Genomic DNA, 24,175 nt, shown 5'->3' with positions numbered 1-24,175 from the left:
GGAGAAGAGATTTCTGGCACATATTTGGTGCACCGGGTGCTGATTGGCAGTGTCAGCATACGTGGGATGAACCCTAATCCTAAAACCCTTGAGAGGGACATAAAAAGGTTTGAACTGCAATGTGTGTTCTGCAATCTTTAATGCAAATGGGTCTAAACAACAGGACACGTGAGCTGTACTTCGTGGAAAATTAGATACTGCACATGTGTTTTCCTTATTGCCAATTGAATGAACACAATCAGAACAGCCAGTTTGCTTCTCAGAAACTTATTTTTCTCCCCTCCCTGGGCAGGCCATGTGGATCCGGGTGAAGATGACCTGCAGACAGCCCTGCGGGAGACACAGGAAGAGGCTGGCCTCAATTCCAGTCAGTTCACCCTCATTGAAGGGTTTAAGAAGGAACTGCAATACACTGTCAGAAGCAAACCCAAAACGGTCATCTACTGGCTGGCAGAAATGAACGACTGTAACACGGAGATCAAGCTCTCAGATGAGCATCAGGCTTTTCGTTGGCTGAACCTGGAAGAGGCTTGCAAATGTGCTGAGTATACGGAGATGCAGGCAGCATTCAGAGCTGTGCATCAGTTTCTCTGTTCCAAAGCATAATGCTTTCATAGAGGAAAATGGGGATTTTTAAAAGAAACCCGGGCTGCTCTTTTACCAAGAATAAAACGGGGGTTGTGCAGAAATGTAAATTTTATACCAACCTGTTGTATGGGGTTAAGATACTCTGAGCTTCTGTGGAGCTTCTGCTTTTATCTCCCCTAGGTTGTCCTAGCTCACATAAAGCATGGTCTGGTCTAAGCATGAACCAGAGAGTTCTGAGATGAGATCCCTGCCCTGACCATCCCTCCCCTTGTTGCTTTCATCAGGTCACTTACGCCCTGAATTTCAGAAGTGTTGAGCAGCTGCAGGTCCTATTGAAAATCGACTCCTTGACCTCTCCTGACCCCAGAAGGACGGTATTGAGAAACGGAGCATCCGGAGAATTTTAATAATCAAATACAATTACAAACATTAGATCCTGAGTTTCGCGCAGAAGAGCAGTAGCCAGAACTGCTGGGCTCTATTCCCAGCTTCACTGACTCCTTCTGGTCACTTGGGCAAATCGTTTCATCTTTGCCAACAGTCACATGAGTTGTATTTCCTTACCTGGTGCGTTTAATGTTTGCAACGTGCTTTGAGAGCCTGGGATGGAAGTTGTTAGAGAGGAACAAAATGTAACTGATAATTTCCAACTCCCTCTGCTATTTTTGGTGTCTCTTATTTTGGTCTGTGTCGCACACGTTGAAGGTCAGCAGTATATTATACACTTGGTCTTGGTGGCATAATGAGTCTATGCCTATGTTGAGCTGAGGACCTTCTGCTCTAGAAATCTAAGCTAACGCTGCATCTCCAGTAGCTGTATTAATATTCCCTGTGGGTTGCCGTCCCTAATGGGCAATGTGGTCACTTGCCGTTGAGCACGTCTGGCATTCCATGCAATAGGTAGCAGTGCTACGCACACGCGAGCTAGAACGTTAGAGGTGAGAGCTATAATTAATTCTTGTCTGTGGGCCTTAGCTCCCAAGGTGCTAAGCCATTGAACACCGTTAGCTCCCGCTAACATCAGTAGGAATTGAGAGCGCTCAGCTCCTTGTAGGATTGAGACCATTTTATCTCTACAGAATGATTTGCACGGATACAGCGGTGCATTGTGCCTTAGCAAGAGAAATGATTTCAACTCTCCTGATATTTTTTTCTAAACTCAGCTTTATTATGAACACCGTTTCAAATGGCGGGGAGTGATGAAGAGCATGTGGGGGGTGTTGTGTTTTAGTAACAGGCAGAACAATAAAAGAGCAAAGATTTATTTTTTTTAAAGAAAATCAGTAAACAAGCGAGAGAAATGACTAACTACATGTGCTGTTTCACAGTCATATTTTCATGGTTATTTTTCAGCTTCTGCTTAACCAACACCATGTAAACGATGGCATTGCTTTGTTTAAGTGCAAGAATATATATTAAACAAGAATACAGAGCCATTTTCAAGTAACCCATTCTACCCCGTCAACAGCAGTGAACCACCATTGGCCAAAACAAAAAGTGCTGTATTAGTTGAAGCCATGGTTGGTAGCTGCATTTTAATGGCACTGCATATGTAGCATTCGTTAGTGTTGTGTACCAGGAATATAAAACTCTTGGTGAGTCACTGCCCTGCCATCGGCTGGTTCGCAATGGCTCAGGGTGAAAAGGTGGCGGGCAATGTCTTTTATTTAGAGAAAAGAAACTGTTCTTCCTTAATATTTTAGGGGAGGGAAACTTCAGCAAATGGCTGGAGAATGTCAGGGACGGTCATTTTGTTTTTGGCTGCTTAAGGTGGAGCTGATAAGTCACAAATTCTCTTATGGCCAAAGTCACTGAGCAGTTTTTTGAGTGCGTAGCTGGCTCGGGGATCCAGTTTTCCACTTTGAAGTCAAATCAAACCCTACCAGGATTTGTTTATTCACCTTTCCATTTGACTTGGAGGAATAACATTTCTCGTGGGATCAGTGGGGCTAGAATCCAAAGGAAAGCAAAAGGCAAGGAGCATTAGGAACCAGCCAGGCACTCTGTGGTTACACATGGGCCTCCTTACAGAATAAATCAGAACCCTGGAGAAAGTTTAAGCACTGTGCACCTCAACAAACAGAACACAATCTGCCCTGTTTGCTAGAACTTTGTGCTGCATCATGTGATTGTTCTCAAGTGTTAAACAGTGTTTGCTGGTTTCTATCAAAACCATTAGGCTACTGAAAAAAATTCACTCAGGATAGATTGGTCCCAGTGGGCGTATCTTATCAGAGGGCACTATAATATAGAAGCAACGGGCTCCGTTAGTCGTGAGGGAGCCCATCTAAAAGTTAGCATTATCAAAAAGGGGAGTGACGGTCCCATCCTTCCACTCAATCAGTATTTCCCCGTGCTGCAAGGGAGGGGAACGAGAGGCTGGAATGCTGCGTTGCCAGCTGCCCGCTGTCACCGTTACTGGGGACTGCTCCTGTAAGCCAGCTCTGTTGCAGCTCTCCGGGTAGCTCTTCAGAGCAGAGAGCTTCTTCTTCCTAAGAGGACAGAAAAAAGGGGGACCCAAAAATCAGTTATTTCATCTAACATTTCATTTATGTCCAAGGTGGGCAACGCCCTTCTCAACGGATTTAGTAATTGCATCTGCCTGCCACTTGTTTTCCCCTGTGAATTTAGAGCTGAATCAGCACCCCTGGAGCCTGAATCCTTTATCCCCAGAACAGGTATGCTACGGGCAGCACCAAGCTTCCCACACAGACCGGCCCTTCTCTGGGTATCATGTGATTGAAACGGGAGAGGGAGAAGACTTCATCAGCTGCATTTTGGCGGGAAGGAGGGATGAAGCAGCAGGAGGCCAGAGAGGAAAAGATTATACAGCAGAACCTCAGAGTTACGAACTGACCAGTCAACCACACGCCTCATTTGGAATCAGAAGTACGTAATCAGGCAGCAGCAGAGACAACAAAAAAGCAAATGCAGCACACGACTGTGTTAAACTTTCCCTTTAAAAAAAGATTGGACAAGGGAAGGAAACTGTTTTTGTGCTTGTTTCATTTCATTTAAGATGGTTAAAAGCAGCATTTTTCTTCTGCATAGCTGTATTAAGTCAATTGTTTAGTTGTAAATTTTTTGAAGACACCCATAACATTTTGTTCAGAGTTATGAACAACCTCCATTCCTGAGGTGTTTGTAACTCCGAGGTTCTACTGTAGTCAAAGGGGAGAGATGACCAGAACATGGACAAAACTTTCAGAGATGGGGATGGGAAGAGGTGGGGACATAGTAACAGGACTTGGTGAGAGCCTACATGTGGCCTGGGGGTTGATATGCTAGTACACTTGTGGCTTTCAAGCCTTTAGTTGCACAGCTGTGACAACAGAAAAGCAGCTAAGGGAGAAACTTCATCCCACTTACTTGTTGTAGCGAACATTCAATGTCAGTATAATCAGCCCCAGTATAAATGCGAAGGGGCTGAGGACTAGCATGGCTGTCTTCCACTTGGTGGCTGAAATGGAATCAAATTGCACAATCACACACGTTTCCTCACTTAGCCCCTTTGCTGTGTTATTCTGTAATATTGTTCCAGACTCAAATGGACCGTTATAGCCCCATCAAGAGTAGCAGAGGATGTGGGTGGGTGAGATGACTTATGGGTAGTCTCCTTGTTCATGGGGTCATGGGCCAGCTTTGCCATATGCTCAGGGCTGCATTTTTACAGCCTGTCCCTGGCAAGTTCCCCCACTTTCTCAGAGGGTAATGAATATTCAGAATTCTCTGCCCCGCAATCCAGAGTTCTGGGATGCAAGGGGTAGCAGGAGCAAGAGACAACAACTCTTGGATATCAACAGTAAGCTCAGGGTGGAGTGGGATTCAGCGCTCCATCATGGTAACTCTTACTCCCACGTGGGGGGTGCAGCTGATCTCCAGGAGGAATTTCTCCCCCCAGGGCATACTGCAGGCAGTTGGATGAAGGAGGGTGCTTTAGTTCTTTCTGGAGTACTGACCAGCATCAGCATCAGATAGCACCAAGTGGGGGTGGGTGGGATCAATTTCCTATTTGCAGGGAGAGGAAGGGACATTGGTACCCGCACTCCACCCTGTCTTTTCCCTTTTCTCATTGGTTGTTTCAACATACCTGTAGGCCTGGCCCCAGCACCTTTCCCTCGGTGTCCAGATTGATTTTTAAATTGGCCAGACACTTCTGTGGGGGTGGGGAAGGAGCAGAGATGCACACATTAGTGGGCTGTACTGCCGAACGGGAGGGAGCATTGCACTGCATTATCCTTTCTCTTTATGGCTACGTGTTAGTTGCAGGACCCCTTGCTATCCGGGTGGGAAGAGGTTGGGAGCCCTGCTGTTGCGCTAGGGTGCTAAGAGTGGCTGTGCACCACTATCGTTCTGACTGTAGCACATCTGGGGCAGCCAGAGCCCCCCATCAGTGCACTGCTTCCCACTGGCAAGACAAGCGTCACAGCGGTGTGACGTGACAGGGACCAAACTACAGCCGCTGCTGCTCTTCGGACACGTGCATTCAGGAAAGCAAAGTACCCACCCTTGTCCGTTGCTAGAACGTCAAGCATCCGGTTGCTCCGTGGTGGAGAAACTGTGCTGTTAAACTCAGCCAATGTGGAGGCAGGCAATTCCAGCAGAGAGCCCCTGGAGCTGGTGTGGCTCTTTGCTGAGGAACTGATGGTTTTAGCTTAGAAAGAAAAAACAAAGATGCAGACAGTTATTGTTTATTCACTATACAGCACCATGGGCTTGCGTGTCCCTCAGCAAACCACGCTGGGACAAAGCCTGCCCTGGCTTATTTCTCCTGCAGCCTCCCTGAGGTAGTTTGGATTGCATGATTTGCAAGGGCCCGATCCAGTGGGGCCCTCCATTTTCATGAATTTCAAACGGAGAGCGCTTAGCAGCTTGCAAGATCAGACCGGTGGTCAGGGCAGAATTTGGCCCGGGGGGTTAGACAAGGTCCCTGTTCTGAGGAACATCCAGTGTAAGAAGGATGGGCACGATACAAACAAACAGTTAAAAGCTGAAGCGTGATGGAGGGTGCAGGCAGAGTCCGAGCTGAGATACACACACACGCCTTCCTGACACGTTAAATGACTGGACGTGGCCAAATGGATATTAAATGATAGGATATGTTGTTATGAGCATTACTGACAAATGAAGTAGGCACAAGCTTCTCAGTTATCAAATGCTGGTGATTAAGTATCTGAAAGTTCTAAGCATCAAAGACTAGGGGAGTTATTTCGGATGGTCTGGGGGTACATGACTAGCATACTGACCTTGGCACTGCAAGGGTAGACCCTTTACGAGAGCGGCAAATCAGAGCCCCCTTCCCCTGTTTTTGATCATTCGTCTAGATTGGGTAGCAGAAGGAGAGGAGGTCCCCATCTCTGGCATACAATCACTCCATTAGACGCTGCTGTGGGATCAGAGGTGTCATGCCAGCCTCTCTGGAGAACTCACAGTGTGTATAACCAGGAGTGATGCTATTACACCAAACAGTATAAGGAATAAAAGGAGACTTGCCCTCCAGGGGCAACAGCTTCATTGTCCGAATGAAGAGCTGGGGGGTCCAGCTGGTCTTAGTCTTGGAGAAAATAAAGGGATTGTGGGGAGCAAGGGACTAATTTACCAAGCAACTCAAACAACCCAAGAGAAGAGTGAAGCTTTGATGTCAGGAAAAACCTTGTGACAGTGAAATAGTGTCCCCAAGGGAATTGCATGGGTCACTTACAGAAAGCACTGGACCATTCACTGCATGTCCCAATCCTTTTGTGGTCCCTGGAGCTGAAGAGTGGGGAACGGATGTGATCTCCAGATGTTTAATTCTGTAGACAACTTTGTAAGGGAAATGTTCTTGTCATGAACCCATCTCCCAGTTTATAACCCAAATGGGCTGAAAGGAAGGAGGAATCTGATTGGATGGTGAGCTGGCTAATTATCTGCATCGCTTCTAACTAAAAAGCCTGGAAACACTACCACCATCCGATATCTATTGCTGGGAGCTATCCTAGAGTTTAGACACAAGAACTAGTGAAAGCACAGAATCATAGAAACGTAGGACCGGAAGGGATTTAGGCAGGTCATTTAGTCCAGTCCCAGCACCGAGGCAGGACTAAGTATTAGCTAGACCACCCTGATAGGTGTTCGTCTAACCTGTTCTAACTTTTATGACTAAGACGGCAACAGTCACTTAAAAGTGTTGCTCCCATTTTACAGATGAGGAAATGGAAGCACAGGGAAGCTAAGTGACCTGCACAAAGGTACCAGAGCAGAGTCAGGTTTAGAACCCAGGTGTTCCTGGTTCTCAGACCTGCGCTCAGGCCAGCAGACCATATTGTCTCTAGTAAGAATGGTGATGCCAAAGGACCCAAAAGGATTTTTCTAGCTCCTTGGCAGGCTGGCTCTGTATTCTAGACTAGTTTCTCCTTCTTAGAAATTAACTCTGACTACCACATGAGCTGCACTGCCCAGCTCCCTGAGGTAGGACCAGGGACAGAGCTATGAACTCATAGCCAGTAGATTATACTTCATTTGAAATCAAAAAGAAAACTCTCTCAATAGCATTGCCAGCTCTTGTGATTTCATCACAAGTCTCTTGATTTCTGGTGTTTGGCTTCAAGTTCCATTATGTGGAATCAGGTAACCTCAGCCTTCATTTTTTTTAACATAAAGTACGTTTCTCATGATTGACGAAGGCTTGAAAACGTGATCTCAGGGCACCCTAAAGGCCCCAAAACCAGAAGGCAAATAAGGAGAGCCCCAAAATGATCAGTTTTAAATATCATGATTTCAAAGATGATCTCATTATTTTGGAGGCCCCAGCATGAGGTTTGAACATCTGGGGTTGGCAATTTTGAAACAACCAACCTCCCCCCACTATTCTCCTTTTCGAACATAAGTGACTTTTAATTGGTTACTTCCCAATCAGGGCCGGCTCCAGGCACCAGCTTGGCAAGCAGGTGCTTGGGGCGGCCACTCCGGAAGGGGGCGGCACATCCAGCTATTCGACGGCAATTTGGCGGACGGTCCCTCACTCCCGCTCGGAGCGAAGGACCTCCCGCCGAATTGCCCCCACAGATCGTGATCGCGGCTTTTTTTTTTTTTTTTTTTTTTGGCTGCTTGGGGCGGCCAAAACCCTGGAGCCGGCCCTGTTCCCAATTCTGGGATCACGTGTGACCCTAAGAGCCCCTCAATGCCAACTACTCTGTATCAGCAACTCTTGTCAGGCCTGACAAATTCACTACACCTAACACACTACTTCCATAGTATTTATCCAAAAAGTGTCCTGTAAGGTATCAAATTAAAGCTGATGACACACCGGTCATTACTATTGCTTTTGAATGTATGTACTGGCACTATATAAGGAGTTCTATGGGCCTACTAAAAATATGTTTTAAACTGTGGAACAAGGCACAGTTGACAAACAGGTTTTTCTGCCGGACAAAGCATGTTTGTTCACTTATCCCTGTCTCCAAAGTAAAATTAAGCATTGTAAGCCAAACACAATGGGAGTTACATTTGCATTCCCAGTTAACATAAGGATGTGATGTCAGCATGGGAAGACACTGGAGACAGAACTGCAGGCATTTGTCCTATCACTGGGGTGCAAAGACAATTAGCTGTGGGGCATAGGCGGCAGACTAGAAGGACCCCTCTTTTATCCAGCACTGAAGGAACAAAAAGGACAGTGCTTTTTGTATCCATGAACGGTGGATCCCCACCTTGTGGGTTGGTGACGCTGGAAGGAAGCTTTATGTGAGAAACAGCTTTAGACAGGGATTTTAGCTTGTTAAAATCAGGGTTAGACTCTAAGAAGCATATTATACCTTTTGTGTCACATATAGCCAGTTGTTCCTACCATCTCTTAAAATCGGAACCTTCATTAATAATCATATTTGTTCTCACTAGAAATAGATTACAGTGCTGTGTGGTTATAAAGGGCCTGATCCTGAGTTGTTCCAGTCAAGCTGTGCGTACGCCGTCTCTCACCAATCATGCCTCACCAATCTACTAGATTGATTTGAGGGGGTGAACAAGCATGCGGACAAGGGGGATCCAGTGGATATAGTGTATTTAGATTTTCAGAAAGCCTTTGACAAGGTCCCTCACCAAAGGCTCTTAAGCAAAATAAGCAGTCATGGGATAAGAGGGAAGGTTCTCTCATGGATTGGTAACTGGTTAAAAGATAGGAAACAAAGGGTAGGAATAAATGGTCAGTTTTCAGAATGGAGAGAGGTAAATAATGGTGTCCCCCAGGGGTCTGTACTGGGACGAGTCCTATTTAACATATTCATAAACAATGTGAAAAAAGGGGTAAACAGTGAGGTGGCAAAATTTGCAGATGATACAAAACTACTCAAGATAGTTAAGTCCCAGGCAGACTGTGAAGAGCTACAAAAGGATCTCACAAAACTGAGTGACTGGGCAACAAAATGGCAGATGAAATGTAATGTTGATAAATGCAAAGTAATGCACATTGGAAAACATAATCCTAACGATACATATACAGTGATGGGGTCTAAATGAGCTGTTACCACTCAAGGAAGAGATCTTGGAGTCATTGTGGATAGTTCTCTGAAATCATCCACTCAATGTGCAGCGGCAATCAAAAAAGCGAACAGAATGTTGGGAATCATTAAGAAAGGGATAGATAATAAGACAGAAAATATCATATTGCCTCTATATAAATCCATGGTACGCCCACACCTTGAATACTGCGTGCAGATGTGGTTGCCCCATCTCAAAAAAGTTATATTGGAATTGGAAAAGGTTCAGAAAAGGGCAACAAAAATGATTAGGGGTATGGAATGGCTTCTGTATGAGGGGAGATTAATAAGACTTGGACTTTTCAGCTTGGAAAAGAGGGCGACTAAGGGGGGATATGATAGAGGTCTATAAAATCATGAGTGGTATGGAGAAAGTAAATAAGGAAGTGTTATTTACTCCTTCCCATAATACAAGAATAAGGGGCCACCAAATGAAATTAATAGGTAGCAAGTTGAAAACAAACACAAGAAAGTATTTTTTTCACGCAACACACTGTCAACCTCTGGAACTCCTTGCCAGAGGGTGTGTGAAGGCCAATACTATAATGGGGTTCAAAAGGGAGCTAGATAGATTTATGGAAGATAGGTCCATCAGTGGCTATTAGCCAGGATGGGCAGGAATGGTTTCCCTAGTCTCTGTTTGCCAGAAGCTGGGAATGGGTAACAGGGGATGGATCACTTGATGATTACCTGTCTTTTCATTCGCTTTGGGGCACCTGCCATTGGCCACTGTCGGCAGACAGGATACTGGGTTTGATGGACCTTTCGTCTGACCCAGTATGGCCGTTCCTATGTTCTCCTGGTAAGTTCTGTGAGTGTCCAGTGATGGGCTGGATGCTACAGAGGGGGATGCTGATAGAAGGGGCTGGTGTGTGTCTGTCACTAGCCTGCACAGAGAGATTGCAGAGACCTGGAAAGCAGGGCTTGTCGGTGGCCAGAGGCTGTTGGTTTCAGGGGACTGTGCTTCAGCAGGCATGAGGCAGAACTGCTTCACACTAAGGGCAGATAGTGGTGAGGTGCCTCCCAACTCTGAGTACCCCCAGGAGCTTCACAATGAGCAATACCAACTTCTGCTTCTTCTCCTTCCTTGCTGGGGTTAGGGTGCGGTGGTTTGCAATATAAGAAGATCAGATTAGATGATCGTGGTCAGCAGATCACAAGGATGAGGAAAGACCTGTGATTTCACCAGGGATGAGTGGGCTGGTTGGAACTGAACAGAGAAAGAGAATTCTCTGCAATCTACTGCTCTGAAAATTGAATCGAGCTTTCTTTTCCTTTTCTTTAAACAGCCTCTCAATAATGCAGGTAACTTAAAAAAAAAAAAAAAGACAAGACTGTTTTTCTGATCAATCCAGAGTAGGGGTGTGATTGGAGGAGGTAGTTAGTCTGGGACCTTAGGGCCCATCCAGTAGTAGGAAGTATCACAAATCCCATGAACGAAAGTCTGACTTTAATGAAACGGCCACCCCACTTTTAGAAACCCCAAAGTTTCAGGTGATTCAGAGAATATTCCAAACTATAAAGTGCTCATCCCCCAAATAGGCTTTAAACTACGTAGCAAGGCAGAGTTGACAAGCAGGGTTGTCAGAAACCTTTTGAGGTTTGCCCATCACTAGTTTTGTATGTTGATATATAGGGACCCAAACCCGTGAAGTGCTGATCACCTGTCATTTGCCGCTGAAATCAATGGTAGCTGAGGGTGTTTGGGATGTCCCTAAAGCTTCCCAGTATCTCGCAGGACCAGGGCCAGAGCAATCATGCATGAGAATGATTTTACATGAGCTACAAGCCTGTTAAGTCAGGTGTTAGATGGATTCTAGGTGATGGATCCCAAAGAGTAAATGGGTTGCTAATGGTTAAATCCACCTCTTACTTTTGTGAACCCCCACCAACGCAGCTTCCTGCATCAGGTCACCAAGCCTGGGAGCCACTGTGGGGCTGACAGCACAGACGGTTTCATCTGACAGGGTCTTCCACTTGCTGAACTTGTCTTTCTCCCGAGACACAAAGACCTTGTGGCCTTGCTTCGCGTTGAGATGCAAGCCCAGGCCATGCAAAGTCAAGTGTCCCTTCTTGCTGCAAGCCCACGCTTGGCGCTCCCTGTCCCCGCATGGCTCCAGGTAGGCTGATGCGAACTCCTGCGGCTTCCGGATGGTCAGGCACTGTTTGGTTTTAAGGCTGACGATGGACTTTGTTCTGGGGTCCCACCTCCATTGCTGCTGCTGGGCGTGCAGCTTGCAATCAGCCAGGCTGATCTGGTCGCTCTCCTGGTGGGCGACCTGCATGCACTTTTCCAGCCGGATGTTCTTTATGAGGAAGCTTTGCCCCTCTGATACTACAGTACAATCAAAGCAGAGGTTAGTACCTTACATGCACAAGACAAATGTGCTTCTGCAGAGCATCAATTGTTAGCTAATGCCTAGGAAAAGAGAGACTCTTAGCCTACCACTTGTTGCTGCATTTTCATATTCTAGATATAAGAGAGAAAAAAAGGCCATCCTCTAAGTTTTAATTTCCTAGGGATGCATTTCTTAGAGGAAGACATGGTGCATTGGTACCAAGGAACAAGGTTGGAAAGAAGTAATAATATCGTCGTTAAGGTGTAAAGCCAACAGAAAAAAATGTTACAAATTTCACAACCATTTTTTTAAATTTCTATGAAATTTTTTAAAAAATGGAAAATTTCAGGCAGCTATAGAGCCAGTGAGAAACCTCCCAAAATCTGATGATTTTTTCCCTATCAGAATTAAGTTTTTCCTATGAACAAAATTCATTGAAATTCAAAAAATGTTGACAAGCTCAGTTAATCTCACTTAGTACTTCACTTTGGATCACTAAACTGGGCTCTGTGGCTACTTCCGATGGCAACAATGGAAATAAAACGATAAGCCTTATAAACACTGGAAATGATTAGATAAGGTGACTCACAACTATTCAATCAACAATACAATTATTGCATCCAGTATCACTGCCCAGATGTCAGGGTTCCAGATCCGAGAAGTCCCAGGTAACTGAGTTACCCACCTAGTGATGGTCCATAGAACTGCCCTATAATTCTCTCATAACTGTAGGAAGACAGCCCGAGTCACAATACTCTTAGCTTTTGAACTTCTGTATTGATCATTTTTTGCAATGAGCAACAAAGGTTCCGGGACCTTTAAGGAGTAGATCCCAGCCAGTCAACGGAAAGGATTGCATCTGTATTCATTCCAAAATCAACCATAAATCTGACCCACGAGCATCCTGAAATACCCTTTAAACACTCGGCCGTACATCTCTAATAGGGGTGAAATATTGGAACAGCCTTCCGAGGGAAACGGTGGGGGCGAAGGACCTGTCTGGTTTTAAGATTAAGCTAGATAAGTTTATGGAGGGAATGGTTTAATGGGATAACATGATTTTAGTCAAAGGAACAGCGTGCCATGGCAGGTAAATAGTATAATGGCTAATGAGGGTCAGGCTGGAGAATCTTGCCTACGTGCTAGGGGTTTTACTGATCGCCATATTTGGGGTCGGGAAGGAATTTTCCTCCAGGGTAGATTGGCAGAGGCCCTGGAGGTTTTTCGCCTTCCTCCGCAGCATGGGGCAGGGATCGCTAGCAGGAGGATTCTCTGCTAATTGAAGTCTCTAAGCCACAGGATTTGGGGACTTCAACAGCAGAGTCAAGGGAAAGGGTAGGGACGGCTTTGTGGCCTGCATCATGCGGGAGGTCAGACCAGATGATCATAATGGTCCCTTCTGACCTTAAAGTCTATGAGTCTATGAATAGATGCATCTCTTCTGCTGCACAAAACATATTATGTCCCTACCAAATTTTGAATGATAATTTGGTTTTGAAGAAAGAGGTATGGAAACAAATGTTTCAGATTCTCACCACATTTCCCCTAGGTCATTCACTCTATATGCATCCGAAGAAGTGGATTGTAGCCCACGAAAGCTTATGCTCTAATAAATTTGTTAGTCTCTAAGGTGCCACAAATACTCCTGTTCTTTTTGAGGATACAGACTAACACGGCTGCTACCCTGAAAAAAATCTTTGTAACTTTAAGAATTTGATCATTTATTCCCCCAGTGGTGAAAAATTCTCACATTCACCCTGAGAGTTAAAACCTGCAAAGCCTGAAGGAAAAAGTCTGAAATGTGAAGAACAAGGAGGAGACTGAATTATGACTTTAGAATGGAATCCTGATAATGACCTTAACACCTTCCTCTGCAGAATTTCCCCTCTTGGCACAAAGAACAATGCTTTTCACTGGCACCAAGTCACTAGCTCAGTATGTGAAGGGAGGGAGCAACAAGGCAAACAAAACTTAGAGCACAGCAGGGGGTGAAGGAAACAATAGATTAAAGAACCGTTAGGTTTGCTTGTAGGAAACTCCAGTCTCCTGCTAGACTACATGTCTAATATTGTTTGTTAACTCAGGAAAAAGTACTAAGGGACTTTCTGGCTGTTTCTGAACCTACTGGGAAGAGAATGGGCCGAGTTTGCTTTTCAGCTTCTAAAATGTTATTTCACTGAAATATTAATAAATGAAATGCTTAATGCTGGTGAACAAGGAGAGAGGCCTAGACAGTGAAGTTTATCCATAGACAGGTTACAGTATGGTCCACAGTGGAGTAAGTATCCCTAGAGCCTTGCGCAGATACAAAATTTGTATCCGCATCCAAGCCGCGATCCACACATTTTTTTCAGGAACAGTGTAAATGTATCCAGTAAACGGCACTTGATATCAGTTTGTTTTCTCAGAGATGCAGCCTTCCTCCCTGGTTATGAGAAAGGAAAATGAATGAATAGGTTTCCCCAGTCACTTACCTCTCCTCTCAGTGGCACATGTACCCCCGGGACATGGGCCTTTTTGTAAAGCAGGGAGGGGAATGATTGCAGCAGCCCTTGCTAAAGTACTAGCAGCAGGAAAGACCCGGTGACCAGCAATCCCAGTTTGGCTGAGATAGTATCAGGCTTTTACAAATGGCCCCAGTAACCTCATGACCAAGCCTATGTCTCCACCTTGAGAAACTCATCTCAGGTGTCTGAGATCTAGCAAAGTTCAGGGGGAACCCCCTTTCTATAAAGACATGTCTTGGGCTGACAGTAAGGCTGGTGCAAAGGTGGCATCAGGCAGGCATAGTTCAACCTGGGGAATACCCCTAAAGGCAGAGGGCTTCTATCCCTCCCAGACCCTGCGCTGGCCCTGCACCGCCTTTGCAGCAAATCTGGGCAATGTCAATGTCAAGGGTAATTGCACCTGTATTGCACCTTTATGGTCCCTTGAGGGCACCCACTAAGATTCCCAGCTCTGAGCTGTCACTTCTCTTGGGTGGAGACCCGTGTCTCTCTCCCTCCTGATGGGAGTTTTAAGGCAGCTCTCTGCCTTACACTGTCATAACCCCAGCGAGCCAGTCTGCCTAAAGGCCAGCACTGGTGCATTGGTTTCTCTCCGAGGGCTATGACCAGAGTACATTGCCAGCTGTTACAAGTTACCACCAAACTCTTTCTAAGCCAGCACCTTTATTCATAAGGTAAAAGCATTACAGAGAAAACATCAAAAGCAAACAGATGTAAACACACTCTAAGCATAGCAGGAATCACCCGCAGTCTTATGGGGCCCTAGTAGGCCAATGTTTTCCCAGTCCTTCCGCAAGATTGGGCGCGCCCTTAGACAGAAGGTCCTGTCTGTTTGCTGGCTCAGAAAGAAGGCCCCGAGTCAGTTTAATCCCAGCCTTTTTATATCCAAAGCCCGCTCTTTGTCTGCTGGTCTTTTGAAAATCCAGTTTGAGCCAGTCTGTATGAGCCTCCTGGGGCATGGGGGTGAGAGGGGTGGAAGTGCCTCTCGGTGGGGGGGTTACCTGAATCACCCCCCACTGCTTCTGGTTCCTGGAGGAGCTGGGGTAACCCTCCCCCCGCAGTTGCACACAGTCCCTGGCCCACAGTGATCCATACACTTAACACAATGCAGTCCCCAAACATGCTGCCTGGGATTGCAGTATTCATCACAGGGGCATTCCAAGGCAGAGGTGGACTGGAGGAGGAAGGGGGGGCATGGCTGCAATGGACCTGCACCCTTGCAAAGCCCCAAAGGGACCAATGAAGCAGAGGCACCTCCTAGGGCAGCCCTTGGGGTTGCCTCAGCCTGCACTAGCCCCCCTGTAGCTGCTGAATAGGGGTGTACAAACGGCATCCCCTCTGTCTCAGTGCTCAGAGGTGAATCTACCCCTGTGTCTTTCTGCCTCTTCCGTCACACCCGGTACTAGACACTGCAGCTGAAATGCCGTGGCAATTTTATGGCTGATGCATGAGGCAGAATGAATCCAGCTCGCTCTCCTGGCGCTACCGGGGTACCAAAGATAGCAAGCAATGATTGGGCCAGAGCCTCGGTTGGTTTAAAGCAGCACTGCTCCGTGGAAGTCATGCCAGGTTACATCAGCTGAGGGCCTAGCCCCTGGCAATCAGCAAAGGGATCAGAAAGGACTCAAACCAAGAAGAGCCGAGGGGTGAGAAGTGGCAGTGAGTGCTACAGGATGGCTGTTCTGGTAGCTGCCCTTTGGGCCTTACCCAGCAGTTGTAACACAGGTAAAACTCACAGAGAAGTCAAAGGACAGTTTGCCAAGGGAGGAGGGTTTTGTTTGTTTTTAAAGTGCCTCAATTTGGAAGACAGCAGTGGAAAGCCCTGTTGCAAATGGTTGTAAAAACAAACGCAGATTCCTAAAGCTCAAAGCCTGAAGGTTAATAATATAAGGGAAATAGTTAAATATTAGCAATTGGAGAGCACAGAAATTTGGATCCATATTTCAAACCCCTTTAGGGCATAAGACAAGTGCTACACGGGCCTTGTGCATGCTCTCTGAACAGGGGTGGATGCTACCCTTTAATGCTTAGTTATAAGGTGGCAGACAAAGAGAGGGAGAGAAGATATCATAGTAACATAGAGCGCTAGGTTCCAAATATCAGTCCCAAAGGAAAAACTGTACTTCAGTGTAACCCTCCCCCACAGCATACCAGCATTATCCAAAGCATAGGATGTGTCCTCTTGAGGGTGTGAGGTTCTAGCTGCCGGGGGAGGCCCTGACAGACCTTTCAACTGTTCTCTAGAATCTCAGCTTTTGTTTAAAAGAAAAAGTTAGTCTCTAACTATTATGGTGGCAGAGAAAAGCTTCAAAATGTGACCCAAGTGAACTCATCTGAGTTTGCAGAGAGCCTGAAACAATAGCTGTGAAGTGTGAACTACCCCGTCCACTTCACTGGATGCAGATGCAATGGTGAGACTTTAATGGTCAGCGTACCTATCTCACTGCTTGTCAAAACATGTTAGAAAGGAGAGGAAGGATCATAGTGTCAAGAACTAAAATATGGGCACACCCTTAACAAGCCATGCCAGAATTAAAGGAGTGGGTATGGTTGTTTCCTTTTCCTGAAGCGGGGCTGTAAACACCACAGTGTTTTAATAGAGGTGTTTGCCCATTCATGCTTTCAAGCCCAGACAGAGAAACACAGTCACAGAATATTTCTAAAGAAATACCCATCAGGCAGCTGGTTAAACACTCAACCATGAAAGGGTTTTGTGGTTAATACCATTTCTGGAAAATACTGCAAGGGCCGACCTGCCGTTCCCTGTTGACAGCTCCTTATGCCACAGGTGGGTCTGTGGCCATTTCTCTTACAGCTCCTCTACAGTGAAATTTGCCCCTGTGCAAAGCCCAGCACAAGGTTTATGCAGGGATTAAGTCCTCTTCTGAGGACGTTAAGTAGTGGATAAGCCCTGTACTGGTCCCCTGCACAGAGGTCAATTTCATCCCTCATGTGGACGCTCAAACAGCCCATCACCTGTAACCCTTCTTCCAGGTGGAGCCGGCAGCAACCAGGGCCGGGTTCAATACCTAGGGGTCCCTTTTCAACAATACAACACAGAACCGGCTCGAGCCCCCACCCGGTAACTTGGGAAAATTACACCCCACCCCTGGGTGCCTCTGAGAGGCAAAACTTCCCCTCTCGCAAGCACAGAGTCTGAGTGTAGAAAAGAAACTTTTAATGAAAGGAGGGAAGTAACTCGGCGTTAATTAGGGAAAATGCCACAAGCAGGATTCATAAACCTAAAACTGTGAGCAGGACAACCACCCCAGAGTGCGTGGGGCAGTGTCTTCTGCCTCATGTTCTTGAGTTCTACCACCAAAAGTTCCTTTTCTGTGCCCTCCTCTGCTCCCCTCACCATACCCCACTCACAGTGGTTGTCCTGGGTCAGTGAGGCCCCAGGGTTCAAAGGTGCATCTGTGTGAGTTCACCTCCCACCTGGGGAAGAAGGCACCTTGCTCGCTTCGCAACCTGAGCACTTGTGCTGGCTGACCGCCCCGCCAGCTGCTCGTCCCTCTCCGCTGGCCACCTCGCCAGCCGACTGTCAGTCACCTTCTGCTGCCACCTGCCTCTCTGCTGTGACCTCTGACCAAAAGGGTAATTCAGGCCTTGGGACAGAATGAGTCTGACATCCCTGCATTAGGTCCCCTCTTAGGGTTGGTTTACACGGCACAGCAACCCGCACACCGGAAGTGTGAGTTCTAGAGAAGTGCGCATTGCCGTGCTGCGTAGACAAACCCTAAGGAGTGCATCTTCCAACGCACTGAACAGGAGGCGCAAGCGAGGCACATATTGCTCCGTCTCTGATTTCCATAGATCTAAGCTGCTGCCCCACATCCAAATATATCGCTGGAGCTTGCATATGGCAGCGAGGCCACCCAACACCCCAGTGAGTTAGGTAAGAAGAGTCTTTACCAATTGGAGAGAGAGGTAAGTGAGGCACAGAGAGATTAAGGCCAGAGGTAGGGGACAAAAAAATTAGGAGCCTAAGCCCATGGATAGATAGATAAATAAGTGGTGTGATTTTCAAAAGGGCTGAACACTCGCCCTACCCGTGCACGGACCCCAATGTATGTACCCAGGGTTCCAGGCGGGCTTGTGCGTGAAGCCGCCCCACTGTATCTGCACGCCCGTGTTTAGTTACGCTAGTTAGATGAAAGCTAGCTCGGGCACGCTGGCCTGGGCGGCAGTCATACCTTCGACTGCAATGGCGACATACCCTAAGGAACAGCCCAGCTCGGCGAGGGTTATTTCAAGAGCACTATTTCAGCTACTCAATAGGGTAAGGGCAATGGGAAGTTTACTATTGGTTTCAATAGGAGCAGAGTTAGGACACTGCGGAGCCCTTTTGAAAACTCCACCCTAGATTCCTTCATGCCCCAGGGAAGGGGGTCTCCCATGGCACGCATGAACCTGGTTAACAGCCGTGAGTTATCCACACAATTACAAACACGGGTTTGCTCCTTTTAAGAAAAATTCTGCACACAGACCAGGAGGCTCAAATCCCCAGCTCTCCTGCAGGGGATTTCCAGTGAAAAACGTTGACCCAAAGTTCTCTGCTGGCATAATTCCATTGATTACACCCCAGCAGAGAATTTGAACACACAGAGTTTTGGTAAACGAAAGACACTTCCTTTACTGCAGGCAGGGCCGGCTTTAGTTTTTTTGCTGCCCCAAGCAAAAAAAATGTTTGGCTGCTCCCACCCCAGCCCTGGGCTCTCACTCCCCCCACCAGTGCCCTCCCCCACCTGCACCCCCTGCCACCCTAGCCCTGGGCTCTCTCTCCCCCCCCCTGCACCCCCTGCCGCCCCAGCCCTGGGCTTGCTCTCTCCCCCCCTGGCACCCTCTGCCGCCCCAGCCCTGGGCTCTCCACACACACCCTGCACAAACCCTGCCGCCCCAGCCCTGGGCTCCCCCCCACCAGTGCTGGCTCCCCCCTCGCCTCCAGCCGGTCCGGCGCTGGCAGGGTCAGGGTGAGCAGCAGGGCTCCCGGGCCGCGCCTCAGCCCAGGGTCCCTCCAGCCAGGGCTCCCGCCTCCAGGACCGGCGGGACTCGGGAGGGCAGAGCCGGGGGACCGCCCGGCAGGGGGCTGAGGAGCCGGGGCAGGGCAGCCCCAGAGGGAGCGGAGCCCCGGAGAGCGGGACGCAGGCCCCGCATGGCAGCGCCCCGCCCTCTATGGCCCCGCTGCTGCTGCTGCTCCTGGCCGCCCTGCCGCAGTCCCTGAGCGGCTCGGGCCACTTCGCCCAGCTCCGGCTGCTGTGCTGGGGGGCAGCCGCCCTGCGGCACCTGCAGGCAGCTCTGTGTACCCCGCAGGGCGGCCCCCAGCCCGAGTGTCCCCCGCTTGGAGCCTGCCCGGCCCAGCCACAAGGTGCGGGTGCTGCTCCCCCTCGGCGCGAACCGCAGCGGCCCCAGGGCGCCCCCCGGCTCTAGGCTTTTGCCGCCCGAAGTGCAAAAAAAAAAGATGGCCGGAATGCCGCCCCGGAAAATGTGCCGCCCCAAGCACGTGCTTGGTTTGCTGGTGCCTAGAGCCGCCCTGGCTGCAGGTGGCAGCGGCGGCAGGGAGTGAGGTGGGATTTTAAGATGCCAGCAGGACAGGACTGTGTTAGGTGGGGGAGAAATAGGCTGCAGATAGGAGAATGTCTGGGGACTTAGGCCCCGTTTACACTACAGAACTGACCCAGTTGTATTGAATGGGTTTAAGCATTCACCTAGATTGTTTTCGGTTGCACCACCTTCTGGGTATCTATCCCATAATTCTTCACTCTCTCCCAGTCACTGTGCATTCTGGGAGATATTTTGGCATTGTCAGCCCTGAGAGAATTAACTAGAGTTACCACCTGGCCAATATCTGACCAGCCTGCCCGGTTTTTTTTATGGATTTGCCAGTTGCCAGAAAAATAATTTAATCTGCTGGGGTTTTTTTTTACGTGTGTTTAAGGATTGCATTATTATCTCAATACACTGGGGTATCTAATGTTCAAAGTTTGTGTCCAGAAAAGATGCTGCTGTGTTCCCACTTCCGCAGTTTAAGTGGTAGATCTGTACTGTTGAAAGTACAGCAGCTGTGGGCCCTCCAACAGTGAGAGAGGGTGTGAGTCACTTTAAGTGGCTGTTGAAGGGGGCAGGAGGATACAGAGTTGTGGTTGGGGTTGGGTTGTGGTTGGGGTTGCAGTGGGCTTGTTTTGAAGGTGGGGGAGGTGGCATTTTTCTTTTGCATTTCAAAGGTGGTAACCCTAGAACTAACTGATCTATTTCAGCTTGTCTGTGTCCACACTGGTGCTGAACTGGTTCAGAATGAACCTGTTAAGCTTTAGATGGTTATTAAACCTGATGAAAGATCATCTGTTCAAGCTCATTAGACCATCTGGGTGTGTGTCTGCAGAGTGTTTTACAAACATTTGAGAGGCTTTAATCTGGGTAATTTCTCTGGTTTAGATCAGCTGTAATGCTTCGAAATCCTAAATAGCGTGAGCTGCCCACGTGTGATTTCTACTCCTACATCTAAACCAGTGGGGGCTGCAGAGAAACAGTTCAGATAAGAACCAGGTCAGGCCCAGACCTGCCCCACCAGAACTCAACCAAGGAGTTCATTTCCCTTTTATTTTTCTTTCTGCGGCTGCCTCTGAGCTTCCAGATTCCATCTGCAGTTTTTCTGTCTCTAGAGTTGCAGGAAGAGCTGTATTCCAAATCTCCTGTTCCGAAATCCGTTCTCCTGAGATTTTGCACCCAGTCCTGTAGACCAGTGATCTTTAGACGGTTTGAACTTTTGCTCGTTCAAGCTGAACCTGTACCCCGGCCGCTACGACCGTGATGCCTTTTGATTTCTCCGCCCTACATTCTTAAGGACTTGCTGTGCGCAGAGCTCATAGAATCAGCAACCGGAGGCTACAGCCTAGGACATCGTTGCTGTATGCACTGTGCTCTCCCACAGAAACTTTACTTTTGTTCTCTCCCGTGTTGATTTCGGGGACCTAAAACCAGGGCCCGTTCAAGCAAATCTGGTGCCCGCTGCAAAGCTCTTCAATGAGGGCTTGCTTTCTAAGCCTCGAGATTCAGTGATGATTTGCTTCCCAAGTTGCTTTCCTGTCAGCTAGGAGTCAGGGTAGCTCCTACGGAGGTATAAGGGTGTGTACTGCTTCTTTAAAAAGCTACAGCAGGAAGGAATTGGGGGTTAGGGGAAAGCTCTACAGCAGTGGTTCTCAACCAGGGATCCCTGGGGGGCCATGAGCTGGTTTCAGGGGGTCTGCTAAGCATGGCTGGCGTTACACCAGGGGTAGGCAACCTACGGCATGCGTGCTGAAGGTGGCACGCAAGCCTATTTTCAGTGGCACTCACGCTGCCCGGATCCTGGCCACCGGTCCGGGGGGCTCTGCATTTTAATTTAATTTTAAATGAAGCTTCTTAAACATTTTAAAAACCTTATTTACTTTACATACAACAATAGTTTAGTTCTATATTATAGACTGATAGAAAGAGACCTTCTAAAAACGTTAAAATGTATTACTGGCACATGAACCTTTATATTAGAGTGACTAAATGAAGACTCGGCACCCCACTTCTGAAAGGTTGCCGACCCCTGCGTTAGACTCACTAGAGCCCAGGGGGGAAAGTTGAAGCCCCACCATGCAGGACTGCAGCCCGGGACCCTGAGCTCCAGCAGCGGGGGCTGAAACTGAAGCTTGAGCAACTTCGTTTTGTGGTGCCCCTTGTGGCGTGGGCCCCCAGGCAATTGCCCTGCTCCCTAACCCTTAATGCCGGCCATTTTATATGGAGAAAACCAATTGTGGTGGTACTGGTGGGCTGTGGAGTTTTTAGAGCATGTTGGGGGGCCTTAAAAAGAAAAATGTTGAGAACCCCTGTTCTATAGTGAAATATACAGAGAGAAACATTAGGAATCATGTTGTTTTTCTTTATTCCAATAAAGTTCCTTGGTCAGTGTTCGAAGAAAGCAATACTTTCGGTGATTCTTCACTTTTGTCCCACAACAAGGGCCTAGAGAGAATGTGTCTGGAACTGGGGCATGTGTGTTTATGGCTAGGGTGACCAGACAGCAAATGTGAAAAATCAGGACGGGGGGGGGGGGGGGGGAGTAATAGGAGCCTATATAAGAAAAAGACCCAAAAATCGGGACTGTCCCTATAAAATCGGGACATCTGGTCACCCTAGTTTATGGCTGGTGTTAGGGTAAAAGTGGATAGAGTTTTCCAGTTATGATGATGAAAATAGGAGGTGGCGAAAGCGGGAGGGGGTCACTCTGAGGCTACCCAGCCCGGGCTGGGATAAATGGGAAAATGTCCTTTATCTCCAAATGGTTCATGTTACTGTCATTTCAGAGCTCTCAGTCATCACCAAGCAGAGTGCAATCCAAATCCCATGCTATTACAGCACGAGCTGTAAATCAGCCGTCTTGGCTTTCAGCCTGTCCCGGATGGAAGGGGAAATCCAGGTTGGGGTTTTGCAGGACAAAAGGCATCAGAGGTTGATAGCTATGTGCACTACACAAACCGCTGGAGAGGTTCATCCATCATCACCCAGAGCCCCTCAGTCGATCTACAGCTGTATCTGTCCCTGCTCTTTTTACTAGTGACTGTTTTTGAGTGGGGACATGATGCTTAAGGTTCCCCCCAATTTTAATTCTTTACTGCTGCCCAACATCCCACATACTACATCACAGTGGTGGCCCTCTCTGACCTGGGGACAGGGCACCCGTTGGAGCTCATCGCTGCTGTTCTGAGTGACAGCTGGGAAGGATCTCAAAAGTACTGTCAGATATTCCAGCCCTGAGCATGCGATGCGGATAGTTTTCCTGGTGGCTTTGCAAAATCTTGTTAGGCGGGCTGTGGTCCTGCAGACCAAAAGTCAGGCTGGCTTGGGTTAGAGTCTCGTTATGCCTGAGCTCCTCTAAGCTCTGGGGTGAATGGGTTTGGTTCGTCTCTGCAAACAGTTGTGATTTCGGTCTGCAGTTTCAAAAATAAATGAATTCAATGAAAGCATCCCTCATGAGCAATGAGAGCTATAGTCCTTCAGACTCTAGCAGCCAAGCATCTTCCCTAGCACACCCTGAACACTTGTACTAATTCATTGCATTCTGACAAACTTTTTCAGATGGGGAAACTGAGGCACTGGACAGTTAAGTGACTTACCCAAGGTCAGAAGCAGAATTAGAACCTAGGAGTTCTGTCTGCAAACCACTAGCCAGCAATGCCTCTCAACGCCCAGTGCAGCTGGGACACCGTCGGAAATGCTCTCTGGCCTCGTGCGATGCCTGTCTGCTTACAGCTAGAAATTGGTCACTCTATGTATTTAAACCCAGCTGTTGTTAAATGCTATGTGGAGGTGCACCTGCAGAATAACACATTTCCCTGCTACTGGATTTAGCGCTTTACCATAAAGCAAATACAGACTCTACAGTTGCAGCAAACCGGACTCAGGTCTACGGGGCAAAGGGGTTCTTGTTTGGCAATCACCAAGGAGAAAAACTTACCCCGTAGCAAAGGAAGGAGGCACAGCCATCTCAGGCTCCACTTGAAAAGCTCCATTGTTTCCCAGCAACAAAGGGGGAAGAGGAGCCCCCGAAAAGAACGACCCGGACTGGAGAGTGGGAGCTGGTTTGTTTTTCTCACTCTTGCTTTCATTCAAAATCAACGTGAAAGGGAAAGAAAGAAAGAAAGAAAAAAGTCCCCACTTTCTGTGTCAGCACTGGAGGACTGGCAAAGAACCAGCTTCCAGACACACTCTGCTCAGCGCCTGCTTTCCAGAGAATCCTGCTGCTCCCGTCAGGGGACTCCTGCTCCCACGCCCAGCTGGAATTGCAGATCCCTGATGGGAAATTGGATGACAGTCCAGACCAGGGGAAACACACCAGCAAAGCTGTCAGAGGCCAAAAAGTTCAGCTCCTTAGCAGCTGCAGTTGCTTAGTGGGCAACAAGGCGAGAATATTAAAGAGGCTGGGCTGGCCGAGGATCCGGAGATAGGTTTAAGAGGAGAAAGGGAAAGTGCAGACAAAGCGGCTGGAGCAGCCAGTTTCCCGGTACTCAGGGCAGTTACTGAATGCTGCACACGGAGGTTACCGTGGCTCGGGTACTGGGTGCTTGAGTTTGCTGTCTCTAAAGAGACATGTTCTTGCAGAGCCTGGGCTGATCGATCGCTGGTGGTCTTTGTAAGTGCTCAGTTACAGCGTTTTACAAAAGTGGTTGTTGGCAAATGGAACCACAGCAGATCTCCC

The 24,175-nt window shown here is 47.9% G+C and overlaps 2 protein-coding genes across 3 annotated transcripts in view; one reads left to right on the top strand and one right to left on the bottom strand.

Annotated features, from left to right (window-relative positions):
* Nucleotides 1-2,024, top strand: part of NUDT2 (nudix hydrolase 2) — an 11,634-nt gene extending 9,610 nt beyond the window's left edge. The window contains exon 3 of the mRNA XM_005296222.5: nt 293-2,024. Within this exon, the coding sequence (XP_005296279.2) occupies nt 293-606 (314 nt within the window). The 3' untranslated portion in view covers nt 607-2,024. The remainder of the gene's footprint in view (nt 1-292) is intronic.
* LOC101952333 (uncharacterized) lies at nt 1,835-24,175 on the bottom strand. 2 transcript variants are annotated; one of them, XM_005296220.5, is made up of 6 exons: nt 23,435-24,066; nt 10,978-11,439; nt 5,096-5,242; nt 4,679-4,744; nt 3,958-4,048; nt 1,835-3,080 (listed from the first exon to the last, which is right to left on the bottom strand). In XM_005296220.5, exons 1-6 carry the CDS (start codon nt 23,583-23,585, stop codon nt 2,876-2,878), a joined length of 1,122 nt encoding a protein of 373 aa, XP_005296277.1. In that variant the 5' UTR covers nt 23,586-24,066; the 3' UTR covers nt 1,835-2,875. The 2 variants fall into 2 exon arrangements, with proteins under 2 accessions (XP_005296277.1, XP_005296278.1); XM_005296221.5 differs by lacking the exon at nt 4,679-4,744 and having other exon boundaries at nt 23,435-24,175.

This window comes from Chrysemys picta, chromosome 6 (assembly GCF_011386835.1).
Source record: "Chrysemys picta bellii isolate R12L10 chromosome 6, ASM1138683v2, whole genome shotgun sequence".
NCBI lineage: Eukaryota > Metazoa > Chordata > Testudines > Emydidae > Chrysemys > Chrysemys picta.
This window is presented reverse-complemented; position numbering and strand designations above follow the sequence as displayed.